This window comes from Pezoporus occidentalis, unplaced genomic scaffold (assembly GCF_034315485.1).
Source record: "Pezoporus occidentalis ecotype Australia unplaced genomic scaffold, CSIRO_AGI_Poc_V1 ctg7, whole genome shotgun sequence".
Lineage (NCBI taxonomy): Eukaryota > Metazoa > Chordata > Aves > Psittaciformes > Psittacidae > Pezoporus > Pezoporus occidentalis.
The window spans coordinates 1,288,653-1,311,912 of record NW_026916052.1 but is presented as its reverse complement, the minus strand read 5'-3'; the positions used below and the strand labels follow the sequence as shown (position 1 = coordinate 1,311,912).

At 38.5% G+C, this 23,260-nt stretch overlaps 1 protein-coding gene across 3 annotated transcripts in view; it reads left to right on the top strand.

Annotated features, from left to right (window-relative positions):
* DISC1 (DISC1 scaffold protein) overlaps nt 1–23,260 on the top strand; it is a 202,941-nt gene that overhangs the window by 38,908 nt on the left and 140,773 nt on the right. For all 3 annotated transcript variants that reach the window (XR_009969083.1, XM_062641772.1, XM_062641771.1), the window contains exons 4-6: nt 13,571–13,721; nt 17,026–17,155; nt 21,072–21,307. Coding sequence is in view for 2 of the 3 variants with exons in the window: in XM_062641772.1 (XP_062497756.1) it covers nt 13,571–13,721; nt 17,026–17,155; nt 21,072–21,307 (517 nt within the window). In the remaining variant the exon portion in view is untranslated. The remainder of the gene's footprint in view (nt 1–13,570; nt 13,722–17,025; nt 17,156–21,071; nt 21,308–23,260) is intronic.

The window sequence follows — 23,260 nt, the reverse complement described above, 5'->3', positions numbered from 1 at the left end:
AGGATGCACACAATTTTTTGGTTATGTTCAGCTGACGTGTAAAATCTGTTAAGACCTAAGCAGTTTTACAGCAAATCCAGAAGTCTAGTGCTAACAGTCAGAGCATTGATTAAATGCTATGGTGAGAAAAGTTCTAAGGTTTTTTTTGCATTTACAGTCCAGTGTGTAAAATATTTCTACTACTCTTCCTAACTGCAGATTTTTTTTCCAAACTTGTCTTGATGATACTGGTTCTGAATCTCATATGCTAGTGCTCAAGTTTTAATCTTTTGAGAGTACACTGAGTCATATATGAATTGTTTTTTGATAGATGTAGTCAGATGAGGGGAACCTGAGCATCTTGCTTGCCCTTTTCTTCCACCATTGCATGGCACAGCCTAGGCTTCCTCGGGTGATGAGGATCATGCGTCTATGTAAGTTGGGTTGTTGCTCACTTAGCCTTAGGATTTCAGCTCCAGCATTAAAGTGGTCTAATACTAACTCCTGTATTTGTATACATTATTTTTGTTTTGTAACACACTGCTGATGTTCCAAATGATAGTGGAACATCTTTTTGGAGAAGTAGAAAAATGTTTTGATGAGAGAATAAATTATTATACAGGAACAGGGAGCTAAAAAATAATATGCAACAGATTTTTTTTTTTTTTTTTTGGTGGGTTTTAAGGTGGTTTGTTTGTTTTTTGTTTGTTTTAAACTACAAGAGCATATTGGTATTTTGCTATTTTAACTGTAGGTATGCTACTTAGGTCTGCTTGAAATGAGCTGTCCATAAAATTGGTATATCATCACTTGCCATACTACAGTCTTCGGAGTTTTAATAGAAAGCTGTATATCTCACTGAGCTCCTATTGTGATTGGAACTTCACAGTTGTAATGTGTTGCTATCAATAAATGCTGAAATTTTAATTTTCATGGTTTAATGGAAAAGTTGTCCTCATGTAACTTTGTGTATTATATTTGTTGTATTTCTGAGAGCTATAAGGCCTGTAGGTTAAGCAGCGAGCCAATGGCAGTAATGTTAGCTTGTGTCTTGGAAAGCGAAACGAAGGAACTGCTCTTTTTTTTTTTTTTTTTTCCTCTATCATGTAGATTACTATAAAGTTATTTTCTATAGTGGCAATTACTGGACAGTGACCTTTACCAACTTACGACATTGATGTAGTGGAAGGGATGTTTTTCCACTTGACCTTTATGCAATGTGTCGGCTTGTCCTGTGGCACCAAATGAGTTGCAATTGACAGATTTGATGGAACACTAACTTGACGGGAGCTTATTGTTTGGAAGAAGATATGTGTTGAAATGTGGAGCCTCTAGTAAAGAACATGATAAAAGTTATTTGCATATCTTCCATCACTAAGGAAGAACTTGCTTAGAAATGACCACTGCCTAAATCGCAATTTGAACACTGATGAACTGAAATTCTAGCAAGCCAGACATCCAATAGTGATATTTCAGAGTAAAATTTATTGTTTTTACTCTCCCCCCTCCCTTTGTTGTTCTGTAACCAAGTAACAGTGGTTTTCTGCATTTTAACCTTGCTTTTTGTCTTAACATTTGTCTCTGAAAAGAAGAGGAATAAAAGTCAGACAAACGTTTTCACTATACAGCAAGGAAGACATGTCTTCCATAAGGATGGGAGGATGTGTGTATACAAATATGCACACCCAAAGGTGGAGGGATGTGTCTGTACATAGATATATAGATATCCATGAGTAGCTTCTTTGATAATTTATTAATATATTAAAGAAATAATGGTCAGATATAGTTCTGGTTGTGGAGAGGTACAAGGAGCTACGAGCACACACTACAGTGAGGGTGGATAATATAAAAAGAACTGTAAGGGAGGGCCAAACTTTCCCTGCCCCACTGTTCCAGGTGGAAAGTGCAGAGGCGAGTTGTTTTTCAGATCTGCCAGAATAACGCAGAGAGAGGATTGTGCTTTTTGAGGGGAAATTGAAAAGCAAAGAACAGAAGTCAGTTATCTTGGGTATCTTGTTGTAATCAAATATCTTTTTGTGCCCTGGCTGAAGGTTCTGATGCTTCCTGTGAATAAAATAATTCCACTTACAAAATGGAGAAGACAAAGTTGTAGTGGAACCCAGGGTCTATCTGACACTATTCAAGTAGTGAATTATCGTGGCTTTTTAAAACTATTGAGCAGCAGGATTGATGAAAGAGCAGCAAATGCCATCTGTCTGATCTACATATTTTACCACAGTTCTTCTGAAGCTGTCCAGTTAAGGTGAAGGAGTTGAATGGGTGTGGGTGGGAAAAGAGCTCGGCTATCTTCTGTTGCATTTGCAGGAGGTATTTGGAAGGTGAAAGAAAGTTTAGAGAGGTTGCTGTTGAGAGATATTCATGTAACCTTTACTTATTATTTCCAAGACATTTTGCTGAAATAATTTCAGTAGTAGGGGGTGGTGCTGGACAGAGTCAAGGTATAAGGCTGGATGGAAATACTATTTAGCTATGGTGAAACAGGTGGTGTGGGTGTGCTGGCATGGAGTGAAATTTACAGCAGGATCCGCTACTGTAGACGTACTATTTAATTGTAACTCATGAGGAAAGTAGAGAGTAGTTATTGTGAAGCTGTATGCTAATAAAAACTTACTTCTTGCAGTGTTTTCATTTGTAGTTAACACATGGTACAGGAGATTTAATCACAGAATGGTTTGGGTTGGAAGGGACCTTAAAGATCATCTACTTCCAACCTTCCTAGCATAGGCAGGGACACCTACCACTAGACCAGGTTGCTCAGAGCCCCATCCACTCTGGCTCTCGGTCAATACAGACAGTGGTCTAGCAGTTTTAGTTTCCATGCTGAGGAGGCTCTGATGAGTAGGTGGAAAAGCTGCTGGAGACATTGAAACTTCATGGGCTCAGGCTGGAAGAAGGTAGCGAGTCTGTATATAAAATTTTAAAGTCTCACAGCTTAAAGCATGGAGACCAGCAAAGGTGCCTTGACACTGTTGTGCTTCACTTGGGGTGGGAAATGGAGAGGCTATTCTGTGGATCGCCATGCTGGAGGAGGTCATGCCTCTTTGCAGTAGCTGTTGTTGGGTGGGCTCTTTTTTCTGTGTGGACATAATCCAGCTGAGCCTCTGTCTGCGTTTAGTGGTCAATAGATTGTTGTCTCATTCATAAGTGCTTCGCTAAAGGAGGAGCAGAGTTAAGGGACTGTGGAATTTGCTTGGAGAGCCTTTTGATCTTTTCCCCACTGCCCTCTGCTGACAACCTCCTGTACAGCTCGGCTCAGTGCCCTGTGTGCTTGAGGGGTAGTTCTGCCTGGAACACTTCCCAGGAGATCTGTGCCGAGACGGTGGGGACAGCTGTAGTGCCAGGATTAAAAGAATATCATAAATGTGAAAAATAGTGGCATGTTTGTGAAAGGGAGGAAGGTAGGGGACAGTGATTAAAAAAACTAAATAATCCTCATGATCCCTTTTGTTCAACTAGGAAAGAAAGGCTGGGCTTTATCTGCTTTTGAAACTAGAAAATTAAGAGATGACTCCCAGAGGCAGTAGTCTTTTATAGGGAACAGAGTCCTGTAAAAGAACAAAAGGGCACTAACTTTTAAGAAAAGGTCAAATTATGAAAGGGATAATACAAGGTTTCTTATGCAAGAAGCAGTTCAGATTGTGTAATTACAGCAATGCTTTTATCTGAAGATCTCACACAGGAGTTAATTAAGTCTGATGAGGCCCCTGTGGAGCAATTGTTACTATCCAAGTTTTTACAGGCAGAGGACCTAGAAGCTGAAAGAAATGAGGTTATGCAGCTGAGATCACTGTAAATCCATGGTCATGAGAGAATATTGGGAGTATGACTTGAAGCCACCTGGCACAGCAATGGGCAGAACCCTTTCCAGGAAACCATGCTGTATACCCCTTCTGCTTTTTTTTGTTGTCTGAAAATGTTACTAGATGTAGATGCATAAAAAGAAATTACTAAAATGGGTTCTCTTGATGATGCCTGTAACTGCTTCTGTTTGGTTGTTTTTCCTTTTATTTCTTTTTTTCTTTTCCTAATGCTGTGCTTGAGATCTGCAGGCTCCTGTGATATTTTTTGGTTAGCATTAAGTGTTTTGAGAGCCTCATGGGAACCAGTAGGAAGAAAAATACACCTATGTGGGTGAGACTTTGTATATTAACTACTTTCATGTGTTCATGTCAGTCTTTCCAATGCAGAGCAGATGGATAAATTGTTTTGTAAGCTTCCTATAGGGAAATCAAACAACTCTTAATTGTTGTTTTTCTTCCTGTAATACTCTTGAGCTGTTGGTAATTCCATAAGAAATTCTGTGAAAGTACTGGTGGATGAGTGAGGATGGGGAAACAGAGAACTTCAAGATACTCTTACAATGCTTTGTATGTAGGATGTTGAGCTTCCGAGCAGGTCATCTAAGCTTTTTGGACTAGATGACCTTTAAAGTTCCTTTCCACCCCAAACCATCTGTGATGATTCTATGAAATGTTAGAATTTGTGACTAGATTTTGGCTGACAGCAGGCAAATTAGTCTGAGAAAAATTACAGATGTTGTAAACTGTTCTCTTGTATTGTTTACTTTCTTAGAGTATGGCCTTTTCTGGATGAAGGAAAACAGTGTGACCTTTGGGTGCTAGAACACACATGGATGGCAGAAATTGGGAAAGTGGCTAGGCTGGACTAAGGTAGCATCTTTAGTAGATTTGAATCAGTTTTTGGTTTTGCATCTACTGATCCAGAGTGCTTGGGAAGGGTATCAGCTTAATCTGAGGGTAAAAGTTTAGTTCTTGAAGAACACTGGAGATAAGGAAGGAGCAATGAAGGGAGAAATTAGGTGTATGTATTTGAGATTATGTAGAGTACTAAATGTGAGAGTGAAGACCTGGAATACAAGAAAACATTGAGTGCTATTGTGGGAACACATGAAGGGGAATGCAGCAAGAGGAATTTAAAATATTTTCTTCACCCAAAACCAAAATGCTGGTGTCCAGGTACTCATTCATTATGAAAGGATTTGCTGTTTTCAGCTCAGTTACCACAAAGACTTTTATCTTTTCCTCTCGTCTTTTTGTTTCTAAAGCAAATCTTCAAGTTTCCCCATAGGATTCCCCACTGCAGTTTTCAGAGTAATTGGTTTGGGGATGTGTGCATGTAGCTGTATTCTCTTTGGAGTTCTCTGTGGGTAATATCCATTCTATGAGAAAGAATATTTGATACCTTTTTATCAGTGTACCTTGTCACAGAAGGAAGATAATGTTGTCTAATTGCATTTTGGCTTTGGTGGTGCTGGTGGCTTAAGAAAAACTGCAAGTCAATTTGTTTACATACTGTAGTTCTTGGGGGTGGGACGGGACATTGCACAATATAACATTCACCACATTTTAAAATCTGTGCTGTTTTCTTTCAAACTTCAACGTAAAGCAATTCTGCATCTACTCATTGGTGTTTTTAGCCTGGACTTTGTGCTGCTTTGTTGCGCTTTTTTACAGGATGGCTTTTAAAAGCAAGAAGATAAGCCTCTGTGGAATACTTCTTATATTATCTATACTAGTTTTGGACTTCTGTAGCAAAAAAAAAAAAATCTTTCATATGATGTGCTTTGGGATGATATTCTCAGTAAATTCAGGTTAGGCAGTAACAAAGGAGGCTTTTCTTTCTTTGACAGCTGGAACAAAGCACTTTACATTCACAGTATGTGCTTAAGTAGAGCCTGGTAAAAAAATCCCAACATAATCTGACTGTGTCTCTAGTTAGAAAATCCTTGATATATAAGCCCAGATACAGTCCATCAGATTTTAAAATTTCTTATTATTTAGAAACTTGCTTTATAAAAGTGACTGGTATCTCAAAATAGAATGCAATTAGTTGTAGAGTGTAGCATTGTTTCACTGTTAATTGACTGGTCTGTCTTCTAATCAAGCCATGGCCTTTATTCAGAGGCAGTGAATAAAGGCAGGTGTTGGCTTAGAGATTCCTGAAACAAGGAAGGGACCGTGGTAAACTGGAATTGAATCACCCACAGGTGGTATATTAATATATAGCTGACAGTTGTTCATGTATTTGAACCGTGCTGATGGAAGCCTTTACCAAAATTTTTCCTCTACCATCTCCAATAAAAGAAGGAGCTGTGTGGCTTTGCACTGATTTCTGCTAGCTTCCTTGTCTTGAGGGATCTTTTTAAGAGTAGAATTTAATTCAAAATAGGTATCTACGCCATTGTGCTGCACAGCCTTACTTTTTTAAAAATGCCGATTCAGCCTGGAATCAGCAGTACATACTTTTCTTTATTTCTGTACCATTTCATACGTAGTGACAGTACTTGTCAGCACTGCTTGCAGAATAATGTTGGTATCAACAAGCAATCAGCTTGTTTTTTCCTTTTATTGTCTCATTTGATGTTACTGTAAATTATTGTAAAGTCATATTGGAAATGTAAGCATCTTGGTGATTTCATTGGAAACTTGATATGAAAGACTATGAAAAGCAAACAGCCAACAGGGCACTGCTTATTTTGTATTGTGAATTGACTAAAGCAGAAATGATGTTTTCAAAAAAAATGCCCACACATTAAAACTCTGGTGGTGTTTAAAGGAATTTACAGATGCATACAGATGTTGTATGGGATTGTGCCTTTATTTTCATGCAGTTACAGAGATGAGTACGGGGTTGTCACATACAGAAAACTGCTCACTATTTCAGCAACTCTTATGCGTATCAGAAACTTAAATGTTATTACTCCAGCATTTAGAAAATTATGGAAGTGGTTAGTTTATGCTCTAATGTAAAATACAAATGTCAGATTAAGAGCAGTGGAGATTAAGCTGCTTCTGGTGTGCTGAAATTATGATACAATGTTCTCATTGCATGTCTGATGCTTTGTTCTCTCCATTTGTCTCTGTTTATTGTAATTTTATTGCAGTAGGACCCTTTGTGTGTGCGCATGTGTGTGTTGTCATTTTCCTATTTCTATATTCCTCTTCTCCTTTTCCTTTCCTCTTCCCCACCCCTCCCATTGATGTTACCTGCAGCAGGTGAAGCTTACGGCATCAAATGTGACATCAGGTCACTGCTGTGCATTTTGGCTGCTCCGATGCTTTGAGTCTGGCCAGGAATGCAGGAGACCAGTTCTCTTGTGCTTTTCAGGTTACTACTCTTAACTTTAAATAGCACTAGAATTGGAGGCAAACATTGAATTACAAGGGTTTGCCACCTGTACTGAGTGCCAAACAACTGAGGAATACACACAAAACAAAGACTTCTGGGAGTTGTAGTGCACTCTACAGATTTTGGCCCTCCTGCTTTAGGGTGGATTCTGTAGCAGTTACTACTGACTTCAAAGGATGTTCAGCAGCCAGGAGTTTGGTTTGCTCAGCTGTTCCTCAACGTAGTCTTGATAGTTCAGGAGCACAGCTAGACTGAATTTTACAAAGTTGCCTTTTTGGTTTGAATGGAAAATAATAAGTGGTGGGGAAGCTGGGCAATTTCATTTCCACTTTGCTGTAGCAGCAATTAGGCTCTAGCCTTTTATGAACTGAACACAAATTTTGGCTCTGTAACCCAGGGGGTTATAGCCTTCTCTGGAAAGGTTTAGCCTCTGCTTACTGGCATTTCTAGGAGCTACTTTTTCTGCTGACAGCTGGATAGATTCCAAGGACCCCAGCCCAAATAGTATGTTAGTTAAAATTAGGTGTGAAAGCCTTTGAAGGGAATTTCCCAGTAGTCTCGTTTACTTTGCTTTTCATTGTAGAGCAGTCTTATAGTGCATGGACTGGTTTCATGCAGGTGGGGTAAAGTCTGAAGATGTGCTCTAGAGGTTTACCCAAGGGGCTCCAGCTACTAACTGGCCTTTGGTCCATGGGGCTACACTTAACCTAGTCTAAAGCAAGACCCTCTGAACTGCAGATGTTGGGTCTTCAGTACTGAACTGTCTTGCTCTGCAGATGTGCTCCTTTTAGTCCACATAGTCAGTAGGGTGGGCATAGGTCTGTGGTGGAGCTCATTTCAAAGATTTCCATATGCAGGGCTGAATGGAAGGTGGAAAAGGCTTTGTTGTGTACCTGTGACCAGACAGCATGTGGTAAGGGTTAAAACTTTGTCATGGTTTAAACCCAGCCATGTAGCTTGGTCACTCACTCCCCCCCCTTCTTGCCTTCCCCCTGCTCCTGGAGGGATAGGAAGGAGAATTGGAAGAATGCAACTCCCACAGGTTGAGATAAGAACAGTCCAGCAATTAAGGTATAACACAAATCACTACTGCTACCACCAATAATAATAACGATGAAGGAAATAACAAGGGAAGAGAATATAACACCTCAGCACCAGCCGACTGATAACTCACCCCACCCCACCTGACCGAGCACTGACCGATACCTTGTCCAACCCTGCAGCGCCCCAGCCCTTCTGGGTAAGTCTCAGTTACATCCTGGGCATGACGTGCTGTGGTATGGAATACCTCTTCGGCTAGTTTGGGTCAGGTGTCCTGTCTCTGCTTCCTCCTGCCTTCCCCTCCTCCCTGGCAGAGCATGAGGCTCACAAAGTCCTTGGTCAGAGTAAACATTACTGAGCAGCAACTAAAAACATCGGTGTTATCAGCGCTGTTCCCAGGCCAAAAGTCAAAAACACAGCACTGCACCAGCTACCAAGGAGGAGAAAAAATTACTGCTACTGCTGAACCCAGGACAAACTTAAACAGGGAAAGTTTAGATTGGATATAAGGAGGAAGTTCTTTACTGTAAGGGTGGTGAGGCACTGGAATGGGTTGCCCAGGAAAGTTGTGAATGCTCCATCTCTGGCAGTGTTCAAGACCAGGCTGGACAGAGCCTTGGGTGACATGGTTTAGTGTGAGGTGTCCCTGCCCATGGCAGGGGGGTTGGAACTTGGTGATCTTAAGGTCCTTTCCAACCTTAACTATTCTATGATTCTAAGGGCTAGCTGCTCAAATATCCAGTTTTAATCTGAAGCTCCCTTTTACACATATCCATGTGTTAGGACTCGCAAGGAATTGACTATCTCCTGCTGTGTATCTTTTTGGCACTGTTAAATGGTTCATTATTTTATTCTTAAATTAAGGGCACAGGTATACTCCAGTTGCTTGTAATGCCTTCAGTTCTTATCAGAGTATATGTCTTTACATGTCACATTTGGATATTACTTGGTTTGCGTGTTCTCCTTCAAGTAATTTTGCAGAAGGCAGTGCTAGTAATTGGGCTGTAGACACCCTCCTTAGCAGTCTAATCTCCAGCTGCATTTCAGTCACGTATTCAGACTCCACATTAGACTCCCCACTTTCTAGCATTTCTAGCATTGCTTTAGCTTATGTAAGTCTCTTCTAGAAAATGAATGGTGCAATTTGAGCATGATGATGTCAAAGTTCTTAATGTGTAGGCAAAGTAAAAAAGGAATGTTGTTGGCTTTTTTTTCTATTTATGGTAAAAAAAAAACACAAAAGAAATAGCTAATAAGAATGGTTTAAAATTAATGGCTTAAACCAAGAATGGTTTAAAATTACTAATAGAGTATGTGTTTAAATAATTCATAATTCCATTTGACGTTTTCTGCTATAGTATATCTTGGAGACCAAAACCATAGATAGCATGAGAAAAGAGAACCCTAGTTGAACTAGCTAAAGAAATACTTTTTTTTTAAATGTCCGGCAATTTGTAGAATAGCAGGATTGATCATCTTCTCACCTATCAGCAAAGAACAGACATAAATAAATGTAAATATATGCAATGTAGCAAATGAGGTTCTACCCTTACTATGATGATTTTCTTAAATGTGTTTTAAATGATGATAAATAGCTCTGATAAAGTGAACCTTGTGTTATAGGGAAAAATACATATCAGAATATGTAAAAAGTAGGGACGTAGCCAGATGTTCTCATATGGTAAATTAAAAATTTGCTAAATTGCTTCCTTTGCTTAAAGCTATTACAAAACACGTTCTTTAGAGACAGTGCAGTTCTTGCTGCTGTTTAATTGAAACTAGCAGCTAGTCAGCATCTTCCAGGCCTGTACTCTGGGTTGACTTCAGTTTGAGTGGGATGTTTGAGGTGCATAAGACAGTAACAGATTGGGATGGGGGATAATTTAAGGGTTAACTTTTGCTGTTTACACAGAAGTAGAGGGACTTTTTACAGGGGCATGTAGTGGCAGGACAAGGGGCAATGGCTTTAAACTAATAAAGGATAGCTTAGATTAGATACTGGGAAGAAATTCTTTACTATGAGGGTGGTGAGCCACTGGAACAGGTGACCCAGAGAAGTTGTGGATGCCCCATCCCTGGAAGTGTTCAAGGCCAGGTTGGACAGGGCTTACAGCAACTTGATCTAGTGGAAGGTGTCTTTGCCAATGGCAGGGGGTTGGACCTAGATAAGGTTTATGGTCCCTTCCAACCCAAACCATTCTATGATTCTGTGAAGCAGAAGCTTTGTATAGGGTATCTGTAGGACTGATGCAAGGCAGTTGGCAACATAATGCAGTGAAATAAAAGGCTGTTTAAGAGAATTAAGCCTTATTCCAGATACTTGTCTGTAAAACAGTATGTACTGAATACGCTAAGTTCCTTCATTACTGAATACACTAAGTTCCTTCATTTAAGAACTTCAAATGGGATGTTGCTTTTTTTCATGTAAGCTGTGTATTAAATGACTTGAGGTGAAGTGTGGGACAGAACACTAAAGTATTAAGCCTTTGTGTGTGTAGGTATCCATGTGTGTGTTTTCTTTTGGTGTTTCCGTCCATCAGTGACCTCTGTGATTTTGTGAAGGTCTCTTCTGTGTTGGAATCACATGCTTAGAAGACTAAAATGGAGGTAGAAGTGATGTCCTTGGGTCTGATGGCTTATGAATAGCAAATGCCTTCTGTATCTGCTTTTTGGCTGGAAAATCCTAAAAATAGGTGGGAAGGGATCTCAGGAGAACATATTTGATCTTGCTGGCTTCAACCTTAGAAACTGTGCCAGAGCTATTTGTAAGAGATGTTTGTCTGACCTGAAAACCGGCACTGATGGAGATTTCCTGTCTATCCTAAGCAGTTAGTTTTAGTGCTTTACTATATGTAATTTTTTTTCCTCACCTCCTTTACTGCAGCTCAGGTTTGTTACTGGGAACCCAAGTTCTGAGGAGAGGTGAAAAGCACTGTATTACGTACTTCTCTGTAGCTTCCTGGTATGTAATAGTACTGGAAGTTACTTCCTTCAGTCTTTATCTCCGCTAGATGAAGGAACCCTACTTACTGTCAAGTTTTTTACATACTACTTGCTAGACTTCTGATTGCTTGTATTACTTCTGCTTGACCCAGATCTCTTTTGAGCTGCAACACTGAAAGCTGGACTGAAATGAGCCTTATTTGCATGGCTGTCTGCAGCTGGCACTGAGGAGCCTTGATCTCTCCACTCACTGAAGACATCAGCCAGGTCAAACTTTCCAGGAAAGGAGACTCAAAAGCTGTGTGCTGCAGTGTTCAGCTCAGTGGTGCTGGAGTCTCTTGACGCATAACCCCTAACTGCAATGCTGAAAGGATAAAAAAAATCATTTAGTGCTGAGAGGTAACAAGTGGATATGGCTAGCAGTAGTACTTATAAAATGCCAGTGGAACAAATTATTTAGAAACATCTGTTAGTAGAAACTAATTGAATACTGTGTAGATTGGAATGTATAAAGCAGGACATAGCCAAGAATTAATGAGAGAGAGAATGAATTGGCAGGTGGATCCCCTCATCTGTTTTCCTTCCCAGAATAGCCTGTTTCTAGGGCCAGAATGGGTAGAATAGAATGATGAAACAACTGGACGCACAAACACAGTGTAAGCGTAATTATGTTGGAGAACAGTGAAAACGTTGTTAAATGGCTGGTAGAGAGTTGCTTGCTCTCTCAACTCCTGCTTGTTTAACACACAAAGCTCATTGGTGGATAGTTTGACTGAAAGGAGGTGTTTTTATGGGTTTTGGCATTCAGTAGTCATTGATCACAATCCAACACTTTTCTGTTTTAAGCAGTGATATTTTTGATGGCTGTCTTTGAAATTCTATGCAAATTACAAATGCTGTTATGTCCTTCTGGTCAAAGTATGGGCTAGGGATCTTCATCTGCGCCCAAATTTGAGTTTCTTTGTTGTGCTAGGGATCAGACAGCTGTGGTCCTTGAAAAATGTGTGTAGTTCAACCTCACGGCTGAAAACATGTTTCTCCTTTGCAGGAAGAGAACACACACACAGGTACATATGGCTGCTGGGGCAAGGCCTGGACCCTGCAGTAACTTGTGTGGTGATCGTTTTGACTAGAGCCTTCTGGCAGTATTTTGCACCCTAATAATAACGACAACAGGAGTTTAACTACCCTGGAACAGTCTGCTGCCCCAGGGAGAAGATCTAGTCTAGTTAGTACGTTCTTGTGTCTTTATTCCACCCCATCAGCGCAGAAGCAGAAAGGAGAGCAGTATGAATGATAGATGATTGTGAAAATGGATATTTCACTAAACTAGCAAATGTAGACAACCCCTATTCTTAAAACCCCTTTGAGGATAAAGAAAATAAGCTGTAAAAAGCATGCACAGATGGATGTTATTCTGATAGTAACATGCTGTATTGATATGTTAGAAAGGAAGGAATGCTAATTGTGCAAAATTGTAGGCAGTGAGGTCGTGGGGAAAGTACTGAACTGTAAAGGTTTTCCATTTGCAGGATAGTTCAACTCTCTCTGATTTGACTAATGTATCATCAAAGGTGTTCTGGCCAGGACCAGCCAGGCTTCTTATCTGTCATGGATGTGATTTTTGCTAATATACTGGCACAGTACAGAATATATGTTCCAGAAATAATAATTTGTAATTGAAACTGTGTTCCTTTAATTTCTACACAGGGAAAGAAAACAAAGAAATGTCTTACATAGAGAAATATTTACTCTAAGAAATTTATAGTTATGGTAGAGTCAATCTCTTAAGGACCACTGTTTCTTTTAATGAAAGTTAAAAGTAAATCTTTTTGTTGGATGATAAAATAAGCATAATTCAGCACAGCCTGGAATGATATAATTGTTTAAATGCTATAATTACTTGTACATTTTCTGCTGAAATATATTGCTGATCATATATGATTCTTCAGTTCTTGACCTAATAACAATGCAGTTTGTTAAAAGGTCAGACTTTAAATGTGTAACTGCCATCTAAGAGTGTTTTAAAACTGAAACAGCTAAGAGTAGGAGCTTTCTTAGAATTGAATTCAGAGCTGTTTCTCTAGGAGAAAAGCACAGATTGTAACTTTGAACCAATTCTTTGAAGCCTTACCAAATTAAAACTCTGTGAAAGTGCTGAGAAGCCTGCAGTTTTGTCCTTGTCATAGAAGAAAGTAGCTTAGCATCCTGCTTGTCTGATGTTTTCCATTGTAGTCTTAGCAATTCATCCTTGAGCAAAACACTGATATATTTTATCAAAAGGAGAAGAACTGTCTGTGAGGTAGATTTTACTTTTTGTTGATTGACCTTTATTTCTTCTTCACGTAAAATGGAACCTTTTTTTGTCACTGATGAGTAAATTTTTGTGTGATTTTTTTGTTTTGTTTTGTTTCTGTTTTTTTTTTTTAATTTCTAGCTGATAAATTTAGACGGAAACTGGAAGAACTGGAGAAAGAGAAAAAGTCTTTAAAATTTCAGCTTCCTTCAAGGCATCCTTCAGTTAGCAGTTTTTTGGACCGGTTTGTTACCCAAGTTCAAGCAGCGTTGTGCTGGGCTGCTGATCATCGGTAAGTTTGTTGATTCCCTGTTATGTAGAATGGTGCTTCTGTTTTTGTCTAAGTACAGAATGCAATTCATGAATAATTCTCATAAAGAGTTTTAAGGACCTTCTAACATATCAATATGGAGCTTTTTTTATGAAAATCCCCTCCCACCTTCCCTTTTTTTTTTTCTTTCTACAGTTCATTTAGAATTGCCCTGAGAAACATTGATCATGTCGAACTGGTGAATTAAATGGAACTTTTCTCACTGTTATTGAGTAGGAATGGGATTGAATCCTTGACACTTGGCAGCTTGAGCATACAGCAGCAAGGCAGCTTGAGCAATGGTTCCCTGTGGAGTTAATTCTGATGCTCCTTTACAAGCAATGAGAGGATATTTAAATATAAAGTAAAAACTTTTTTTTTTTTTCCCAAATGAACAGATCTTTGGGAGCTTCCTTTTATGCATCACTTGTTAGGTGGCAGTAATGTGCTCAGCACTGTACAAAGTCACAAAAATGATTTCTCGACCTTCTCTTGAAGGGATAACAGCTTCAAAGATTAGGGGAATGAAGATGCGCCGGATGACCCAAGGGGGGTAGTTAGCTTAAGAAGAAAAATTTCTCTATTTCTAGGTTGGTCTTCAGCTATGCTACCAGTTACTGTTATTAGAAGCAAGAGGATTCTTCATAGATATTGGGAGCTATTCTTAAATGCAATAGCACAAATGAAAGAAGAAAAATCTTTTGTTTTCTGGCAGCTTGTACATAGAAAGGCTTCAGTGTGCTAGTCAATACATAGTTTTTGATAGACATGAAAATTGGGTAAAACCAGCACAGATAATAGGATTTCATTGCTAAATTTGAGACTTTTAAGGGTATTTTTAGTCTCTATTTATAGTATTTAGGAATAAGACAGGTTTAAAACAAACTGCATGCCCTCAGAGTTTTTTGCTTCTACCTTCTGAGGCCCTAAGCAGCTTTTTTGCCATTCCTTAATGATTTAGGGTACAACATCTTGTATTTTGTCATTGACATGTGTTTGCTTTATAATGATTTTGGCTTTAGAGGTGCTGTTGTTTTTATTGTCACAGATACTAAGTACTAAAGCATCCCTGAAGAACATAGTCTGCTTCTTTTTTCTTATATAATGTAGATATATTTTTTGTATAATAATATACTGAATAAATAATATATACATTTATGAAACTAGTGCTGTTATTTGATTATATCTGTATATCTGTTTGCACAGGTCTGAGAGCAATGCCATTCTTCAGGGTCAGATGAATATCCTCTTCACTTTTGTGTCCTGTGCATACTCCTTTCTTTGAGCTTGTGTTTGTTGTGACACCCTTTCTTTTTCTTGCTTGATTCTTGTAGCCTTTCACGCTGCTTTGTTTGTGGTCTGACTCTTGTTGATGCAGCAGGCCTGCCCGTTGTCTTCAATACAGGTGTTCAAAATCTTTCTTTTCCAACAGTATTTTTAGATAGGACAAGATTGAAAATGTTACCACTTCTTCACGAAAAAACTTGTAGGCTTCAGTTTTTATTTTGATTCTGAATGTGAACAAAACCAATATACCCAAGATTTCTTTTTTCACTGGAGAATTAGAAAGATGACAAGGCTAGCCCCATCTGACCAAATCATTGCAGTTTCACAGTAGTTAAGCCAGTCTCATCTTTTTGCAAATAAACAACTTTTGAAATAAAAAGTGCGTATGGCAGGTTATTTGTTCAGTACATGAAACTGAAATTCATGCCCTGGTTTTGTTGGTTAAATTATGAGACTAGTTTTTAGGTGAGTGTATTTGGTGTTGAGAGGATATTGGTGGCAGGTGTAGGAGCAGGTTTGGTTATGTTTAGCTTAGGAACAATACCCAAGATAAATCTGGGTTTGTGCAGTCACCCAAGTTTAGAGAGATCCAGGAGGTCTTGTTTCTGTTCCCTCAGTCCCAAATAGGCAGATGTACATGGGATTTCCAAGGAGATTCTGAGAATAACATATGTTTATTGTGGAATGTTTCTTAATTTCAACCAACTACTCGGAAATCTCTATTGCATACAGAGCTTGGGAAGATGCAGCTCTTGCTAAAAGAAGGTGACTTCAGAGCTGCTGGCAAGTGTGGCTGGTTGGAGCCACAGCAACCTATAATGATTGTAAGGCATATATATATAGTGATGACCTAGGACCTCACATTGCAGGTGTCCCTTTGAGCTATTTTGTTGTTACAGAAATACAGTTGTGCTGTCATTATGTATGTTTTGTTTAAATATTAATGCCATTTATCTTAGTGCCATGGGTTATTTTGCCTTTTCAGTACATTCTTCAGCACACAGAAAGGGAATAAAAGCATGTGTGTCTTCTGATGGTCCTGCAGAAGAGACAGGAACCTTTTGTCCTACACACTTGTTAAACAGCTGTGCATAGGGATCATAAGTGTGTTATTAGTTGTGCTTAAACTAGACTTGTGATGCGTATTTTGTGTGTGGCATGAATGCATTTGCTTTGTATGATTACAGTGGGAAATCATGCTTCAGAAACATTCTTTGAGAATGTTTTTTAAACAAGATCTTGAAATGCATCTGTACCCTTTATGTGGTAATGCACTTGCTTCTATAGAGATGGACACAGAAATACAGTTGGCCTTGCAAGCATGCATGCCCTTTTGCAGGAACATGCAAGATCAAAGGTTTGCATTGTTTGCAGGTGCATTTTGAGAGGCTGATTATAGACTTGACACTTAATGCAGTACACTGATTACCTTGGGGGTCCAATCATGCAAAGATTTACAGCTGAGGGTTGTACTGGCCACTGTGAGGAATCCCACTGACTGTAATTTTGAAAGAACTCACTGTGCAGCAGAGAAGTAAAATTTGGCATGGAGAAGTAAACACTCCAGATGATCTCTAATGTAGTCTCCGAAAGCTGTCAGAAGCTGCAAAATTGGCTTTGGCAAGTTTCTAAACTTCTGTCTAAGAGAGATTTTTCTCTGTATTGATAGAAATTATGTGCCTTAGTTTTCTCTCTTTCAAGGCAGTGATGTATAAATTTCTGAAATATGAAAAAGCTGGGGGAAGCCTGAAGCCATACAAGTTTTCCTTTTTCCTTCTTCAGCGTGTTGTAAAAACAGTGTAAATGTTTGAGATAATAAGGGAAGATATGCCAAGGAAAAATCTCTTGTTCTCTAACTACATCCATTTAAGATATAATCATTCTGGTGATGGAATGTTATGACTCTGAAGGTAACATGTAACATTCTGATCTTTTTAGTCTTTGAGATGTTGGTACTCGGCAATAATGCTAACTTTTAGCTTTTTTCATTTTTCCAAAGTGTTAGAAATGAAGAAATGCAAGTTTGGCATGAAAACGAACATAGACTTTTGAGGTCCACTTACCAGGAGAGGATGGAGGTTTCAGCCACAAAACGAAACCAACTTTTTCAAGAAAAGAAGTGGTTACAGGTAACAGGACTGCAAAGTTCTCCAAGCACCAGTGCTGTGTGGGGAAAAGCTTGTAAGCTGTCACACAATTCAGTACATTTATTGTAATAGTGACTTTGCTTCTGTGCAGCAATTAGAGCCTTGGCTGTAGTCCAGTTGATATCTAAGTGATGATTGGAGATGGCAGCCACAGGAGCTGAGTTAATCTCATTATGGAGAAGCAGAACTTCAAGGCTCGGTGGCTTGTGTACATGCTTTAACTTCCCTCATTATCTTTTGAAGTGTCCTCTCTATGTTCTAATTTGCCATTCTACTATTTCACTGATCTCCAGAAATTTTTATTCAAAGACAAAAAGTTTTCATCTGATTCTGGTTAGAATTGACTGTAAATACATAATTTACCAGCTTTTGTTCCTGAAAGATGGTTGATGCATTTCATAAAGATGAAGGAATCATCATGGAGCTGTTAACATTTGCCAGCAGTAACTTTACACTGACATGTGATGTCAGAATGCGGTAGTTTGGCAAATGGAATGCTTTTAAGATGGCTTCTGTCCAGTTTTTAATCTGTAAGTCTTTTCTGCAAAATTTAGCTCTTTTCACTGTCCTTCAAAAAATCCCAATTTACTGGCTAGTGCAAGTCTTTGCTCCGCCTCCTTGGCAATCACACTTGGCAATGTGACACTTTAGAGAGCTACTAGGTCTTGTCTTAATATCCCACTATTTTTGATACTATTTTTCCTTTGGTGGATCTGATAGTATAATCATCTGTTTATTTGTATACACACAAATATGTATATGAAAACCAGAAAGAACTAGAGCAAAGTATTTACTGGTTATTGCAAAATCTAACCTATATGAAAAAATGTCTTTTCTATCCTAGTCTTCACCTTTGTACTGTTTAATTTATTTCATCAATATGTAAGAGTATAGTTCAACATTATCAGTGTTCAGAAAGACATTTTTAATAACGTAGATGTCTAGCCAGCTACCTCAAGATACTCAACTGAAAACTACTGTAGTTAAGACTCCACGCCAGGTAACGTTTTTATACTTTTCCATGTGAATCTTTATTCTTACGTAGTTATGCTAGGAACAAATTAGTCACAGTGTTGCACAGGCATGCTATTTATGAGCATTTGATCAAAATTATCACTAATTTGAGCTTCTGGAAAAGAAGGCTGACCTATGGCATTTGGTGACTTCCAAGCATCCCTTAAGGATTGCTCCTTTCCAAAATCTCCTGTGATCTGAAAACATCAGTGTTGTTTGTTTTCGGTTTGCTCCTCCCCTCCTTTCTCCTCCTCCTTTTTTTTTCTCCTCCTCCTTTTTTTTTCTCCTCCTCCTTTTTTTTCTCCTCCTCCTTTTTTTTTTTCCTCCTCCTTTTTTTTTTCCTCCTCCTTTTCTCTCTCTGTTGTTGGATCTGCGTTTTGTCTTCAGTGATTAGAAAGCGTATGACAGTATCTAAAATTTACATAGTAATGTTTCTACTGTAATCTGTGTTTCATGGAGAACACCAGCCCATAAGTGAAGCTGGAGGTTTACAATCAGTACTCATTAGCTGTCATGTTACAGAAACCTCAGTCTAAACTCAAGTCCACAAAGTACAACTCCGGCTTATGTTTAGTGAGCCGAATATAATCTGCTGCTCCACACTGAGGCTTTAAGTCCTTTTTATCTGTCCCTGGAGGCTGACCAGGAGCCCATTAAAAGCTTCTTGGCATTTCTGGAAAAGAAGGCAGAAGAATTTCAGTTTACTGACTAAATTTCCATTCTCCCAAGAATACCTGTGAACTATTCCTGATTGGAACAGCTTTCTCTCTGTGAATGCAGATTGTGTGCTTCTGCTATCTATTTATGTTGCAAAAACACTTTGGTACTAGAAGTGTGTTTGTAAAACCAAATTCTGTTTATCTCCCTTTCTGTTCCCATGTAGGTTGCTTATTGGAGTGATTGCAATTACTACGTTTTTACAGAGTATGAAGGTCTTTGTATAAAGTAGGGCCTATGAAGATTTTGGCACTATTCCCAAACTGGTAACAGAGACAGAATTGTCCTTTGTGCACACTAAAAGCCTAATTTAAGACTGAAAGAAATAAAACTGATGTTTTTGGCCTGCTGACCTTTCTGTCATTGACAAATGCCTGTAGATTGAAACATGGGCCATTCTGTTCTCTTGTTGCTAAACCTAAAACCAAAAAGGAGGAAAATAATTGATGAATTTAGTGTGCCAGTACTAATATAAGTTGAAATTTTGGAGCCAGTCAACCTTTTAAGATGCTAGGACTGTTTCTTGTCATTTTAAGTGATACTCAGGGAGCTTATTGCAGTGCAGCAAACCTGAAAGTATGTTTGTTGACAAAATGAGCATTAGACAACTAAATTTCACTTAAAATACACTGAAAATATTAAAATCATATTAAGGTTTGAAAGCAAAGCACTCAAAAAGCAAGTAAGTGCTTAAGTTGGTTATCTGTGCATAGTATGTATGCTTTATGAAAGTGTTCAATTATATGAACATGCCTCTTTTTCTGGATTCCTGCTGCATATGTTGAAGATGCAAAGTGCTTGTTTAGATATTCAGAATACCATTTTTGTCTTCATTACTCATTATTCAGCACCATTTTACTGTATGTCACTCAAACCCTCTTTTCGTTTCAGATGTATTAATTTGTGAGTGGGCTCTTTTTACAGCATTAATCAACATGGCATCAGAGTGATTCAAAACCACTTAATTTTATCTCCACATTGATTTGGGTGATGAGGTACTCTTATTGCCATTTTACAGCTAGAGAATGAAGAAGTGAATTGCTATAAAAAGCTATATGGTCATTTCTAAGGTCAATTTTGTAATGCCTAATTATTTACCTGTGAAAGGTTTTGTTTTGAGGTTGTTTTAATTTTATTTTTTTGTTAATTTCTATTTTTAGCTGGACTGAATATAATCAGAATATGGAATTATCAGCCTTGATTTCTGTTGAGAGTCTATAGGTAGCACTTCAGAGACCCCTCTTTCTGGTTCTATGGAAGATAGTGAACATTCAGTCCGTGACTGTGTGTGGGGGTAGTAGTTTAAGTGGCTTGCAAAGTTTCACAGAAACTGTATGAAGTGTTAGGAATAGAATCAATTTTCCAGGGTGGTTTTAAACTACTTCAATAGCAAGTAGTTATCCTTTTTTCTTTTCTTTCTTTTTCTTTTTAGCCTCACTTTTCAGGTGGGACAAAGGAGCCAAGGGCTAGGTATTAAATACCTTTATTAACTCGTCAACCCTGACTCCTTCATGAAGTGCTCCTTCCTAGGGTGCAAGCTACCTGTTGTCTTTCCAAGGAAAAATTAGAATGTGCTTTTGCAGAAACTTCAGAACCATAATGCATGGTATTTGAACCTCTAGCAAGACAAGTGCAACTGAGGTTTGAAGCTGTGGTCCTTTTAAGTCAAGGGAGGGATTTTATGCTTTTAATTTAAGTTAAATACTAGTAATCAAAAGGACTTGCTAGGCAGTCAGTGATTTGCAATTTACATCCTGATGCTGGATTGAAAGCCTAGAGAAGCCATTGCAGAGATACTCTGCAGGAGGACAGATATATGGTTGATCACGTTATCTGTCAGTCTGTAGCAAGATTCTCTTGTCATACTTGAACTGAGATTTTGTTTTGATTAAAGTAGCTCTGTATTTTAAAAGTAAAAGGTGGCTGATGAAGAAGAACCTGAAATTTGGTATTGAAATGGAGGTGGGGTGTTCGGATTGTTAGCACTAAAGTTTTTAAATATGATAAACGTAAGAGTTATTGTGTGTCATCAAAAGAATGTCTTCTTATTTAATGTGCTAAATTGGAGAACCTTAATTCATGCTACTCTAGGGACTTGTATTTGTCTAAGAGTAGAAGGGTTTCTCTAACAGGGTTTGTTGTAAGCTCATGTTTTTGCTCTCTGCAGAAGGAAATTGAAGACCTCCGAGCAAGACTGGCCATATTGGAAGCAAAAGATCAACAGCTAAGAAGAGAAATTGAAGAACAAGATAGGCTTATTCAGTCACAGGACTGTGAACTGACTGCTTTACTTGGCTGTGTTTCTTTGCGAGAACTACAGGAAATAAGCAAGGCTGTGGGTGACACTTTAGCATTGTCCTATCAAATTCCATTCAGTCTGGATCTTCCGGGGACAATAAAGAGGTATTAAAATTTCAGCATGTTGTCAGTAATGTAGAGGCTTGTATCTTCCCAAAACAATGTTGAATTTGCTGTCAGTTGTTTTCTTCATAATTGCGCAAGCAAAGTAGCTGAATTCAGACACTTTAAAATTTTCTAAGGAGAGATGTTGAAGTTCTAATATTAATATACTTTCTCAGGAAGAAAGACTTTGTAGTTATTTGCAGGTCTTGCACTTAATAACTTTTTATGGTAAAGAGCCACTTACAGAAAGCCTATGTATCCATTAACTGCTAATACCTATCATCAGTTTAAACTATTTCTTTTTAACTGGTGGATTTCCCCTGCCAGCCTGTACCCTCCATCCCCAGCTTGGTAATTGCAGTAATTACAACATGTTTCTCGTAGCCTGGAAGTCAGTACTAGGCATCATCTGAATAAATATTGGAGATGCTTCTTGCTTCAGTGAACTTCCAATCATAATAAATTCTGAGTGTTACACTCAGATGGTGGGCTTCAGGTAGCAGGGGAAGGATGCAGCGTGCAGACTTTTGAGGTCCCTACCCGTAAATGCACAGTGTATGGTTCCTTTAAATGGAAAAGTAGCTACTCTTGGTAACCTATTGGAAATAACCTCATCTTTATTTATGAAAGCAACACAAGTGCTCAGAGCCTAAACAGTACTGGCAGGTAATGGGATGTTGGTGATGGAACTTTGAAAGTGTTGTGTCGCCAGGACAAAATAAAATCTCTGTTTATCCGAACTTGCATTTCTTCCAGATAAGCAATAACTACATTTCTTGCCTTTTTTTTCCTCCCTTCATGTTTGTTGGATTTAGCTTGGTTATATTAACATTCATAAGAAATTGCTGCTCATGTGTGCTAATTTATACAGATATTTTTATTTAAAGTCAGCAGAACATTTTGTAAAGGACATATTCATCTCTTTTCAGGTTTGGTTAAAATTTTATATTAAGTTATGGGAAATATTTTATTGAATTAAGTTTAGTTTTGTTTAATAGTATCTTATACCTGTGTTTCCAAGATTGGGGAATAAAAAGTCTCAAGCAGTCTGTCAGAACACAGGCTTTGATTTTTCTCTCAGTTTGATATTTATTTATGAAAGAATATTTAGTTTTTTTTTTTTTCCCCTCTCACAATGCTGATGCAATATTTGAGTTGCCCTTAACTCTTTGGGAAATGATTTAAAGATGAGTTAAATTAGTACTGGTTCAGGAGGAACTTGCTCAGAATTCTTTGCTTGTTAGCACCATGAATAACACAATCACTAGAGGGAAAACAGGCACTATTGAAAGTGGGTTCAAAACTTAAATGAAAACTTAGAATTAATTTGTTTCCTTTCTGTTCGTTTTTAAAAGATGCACTGAATGAAACTTTTCTGGTTTAGTTTTGTTTGTTATCAGCTCTGTGTCACCTGGGACAATGATTGGGTGCTTCTGCTCTCTTTACCGTGCCTGGAATTCTGCTATAAAAAGTGGAGACAGATGAATGCTGGGTTGGGTTGTGCAAGTAAGCCCACTCAGGCAGTCATCTGTGACAACCTTTGGGAACAGTTTAAATCTCCTATATTGGCTTATAGCTAGGTGCTCTTGTCAAACCCTAAAGCCTTTTCTGACCAGAACTAATAGCAGTGGTGTAGATGTCCACCTATGGCATGGTCACTTGGAAGCTAGAGTCATTGGTTCAGAACATGGAAGCTCTGCATTCAGGTCCTCTGCAGACTGACTGGATCTGAACCTACCATCTCAGAGTAAGCTCTTATCTGCCAAGGATTTCAGTGTTCTGGCAGGAAGCATGTTCCATCACAGTTCTTAAGTTGGGTCTTAATGTATCTAGTAATGCAAAAGCAGAAATCTGCCAAAAGGCTAGAAGGCAATGGGAGCCCTGACTCTGGGAGAGTGAAAGTGGGGAGGATCGATGATTATAGCACTCAGCTGAGATGAGAGACTGATATGG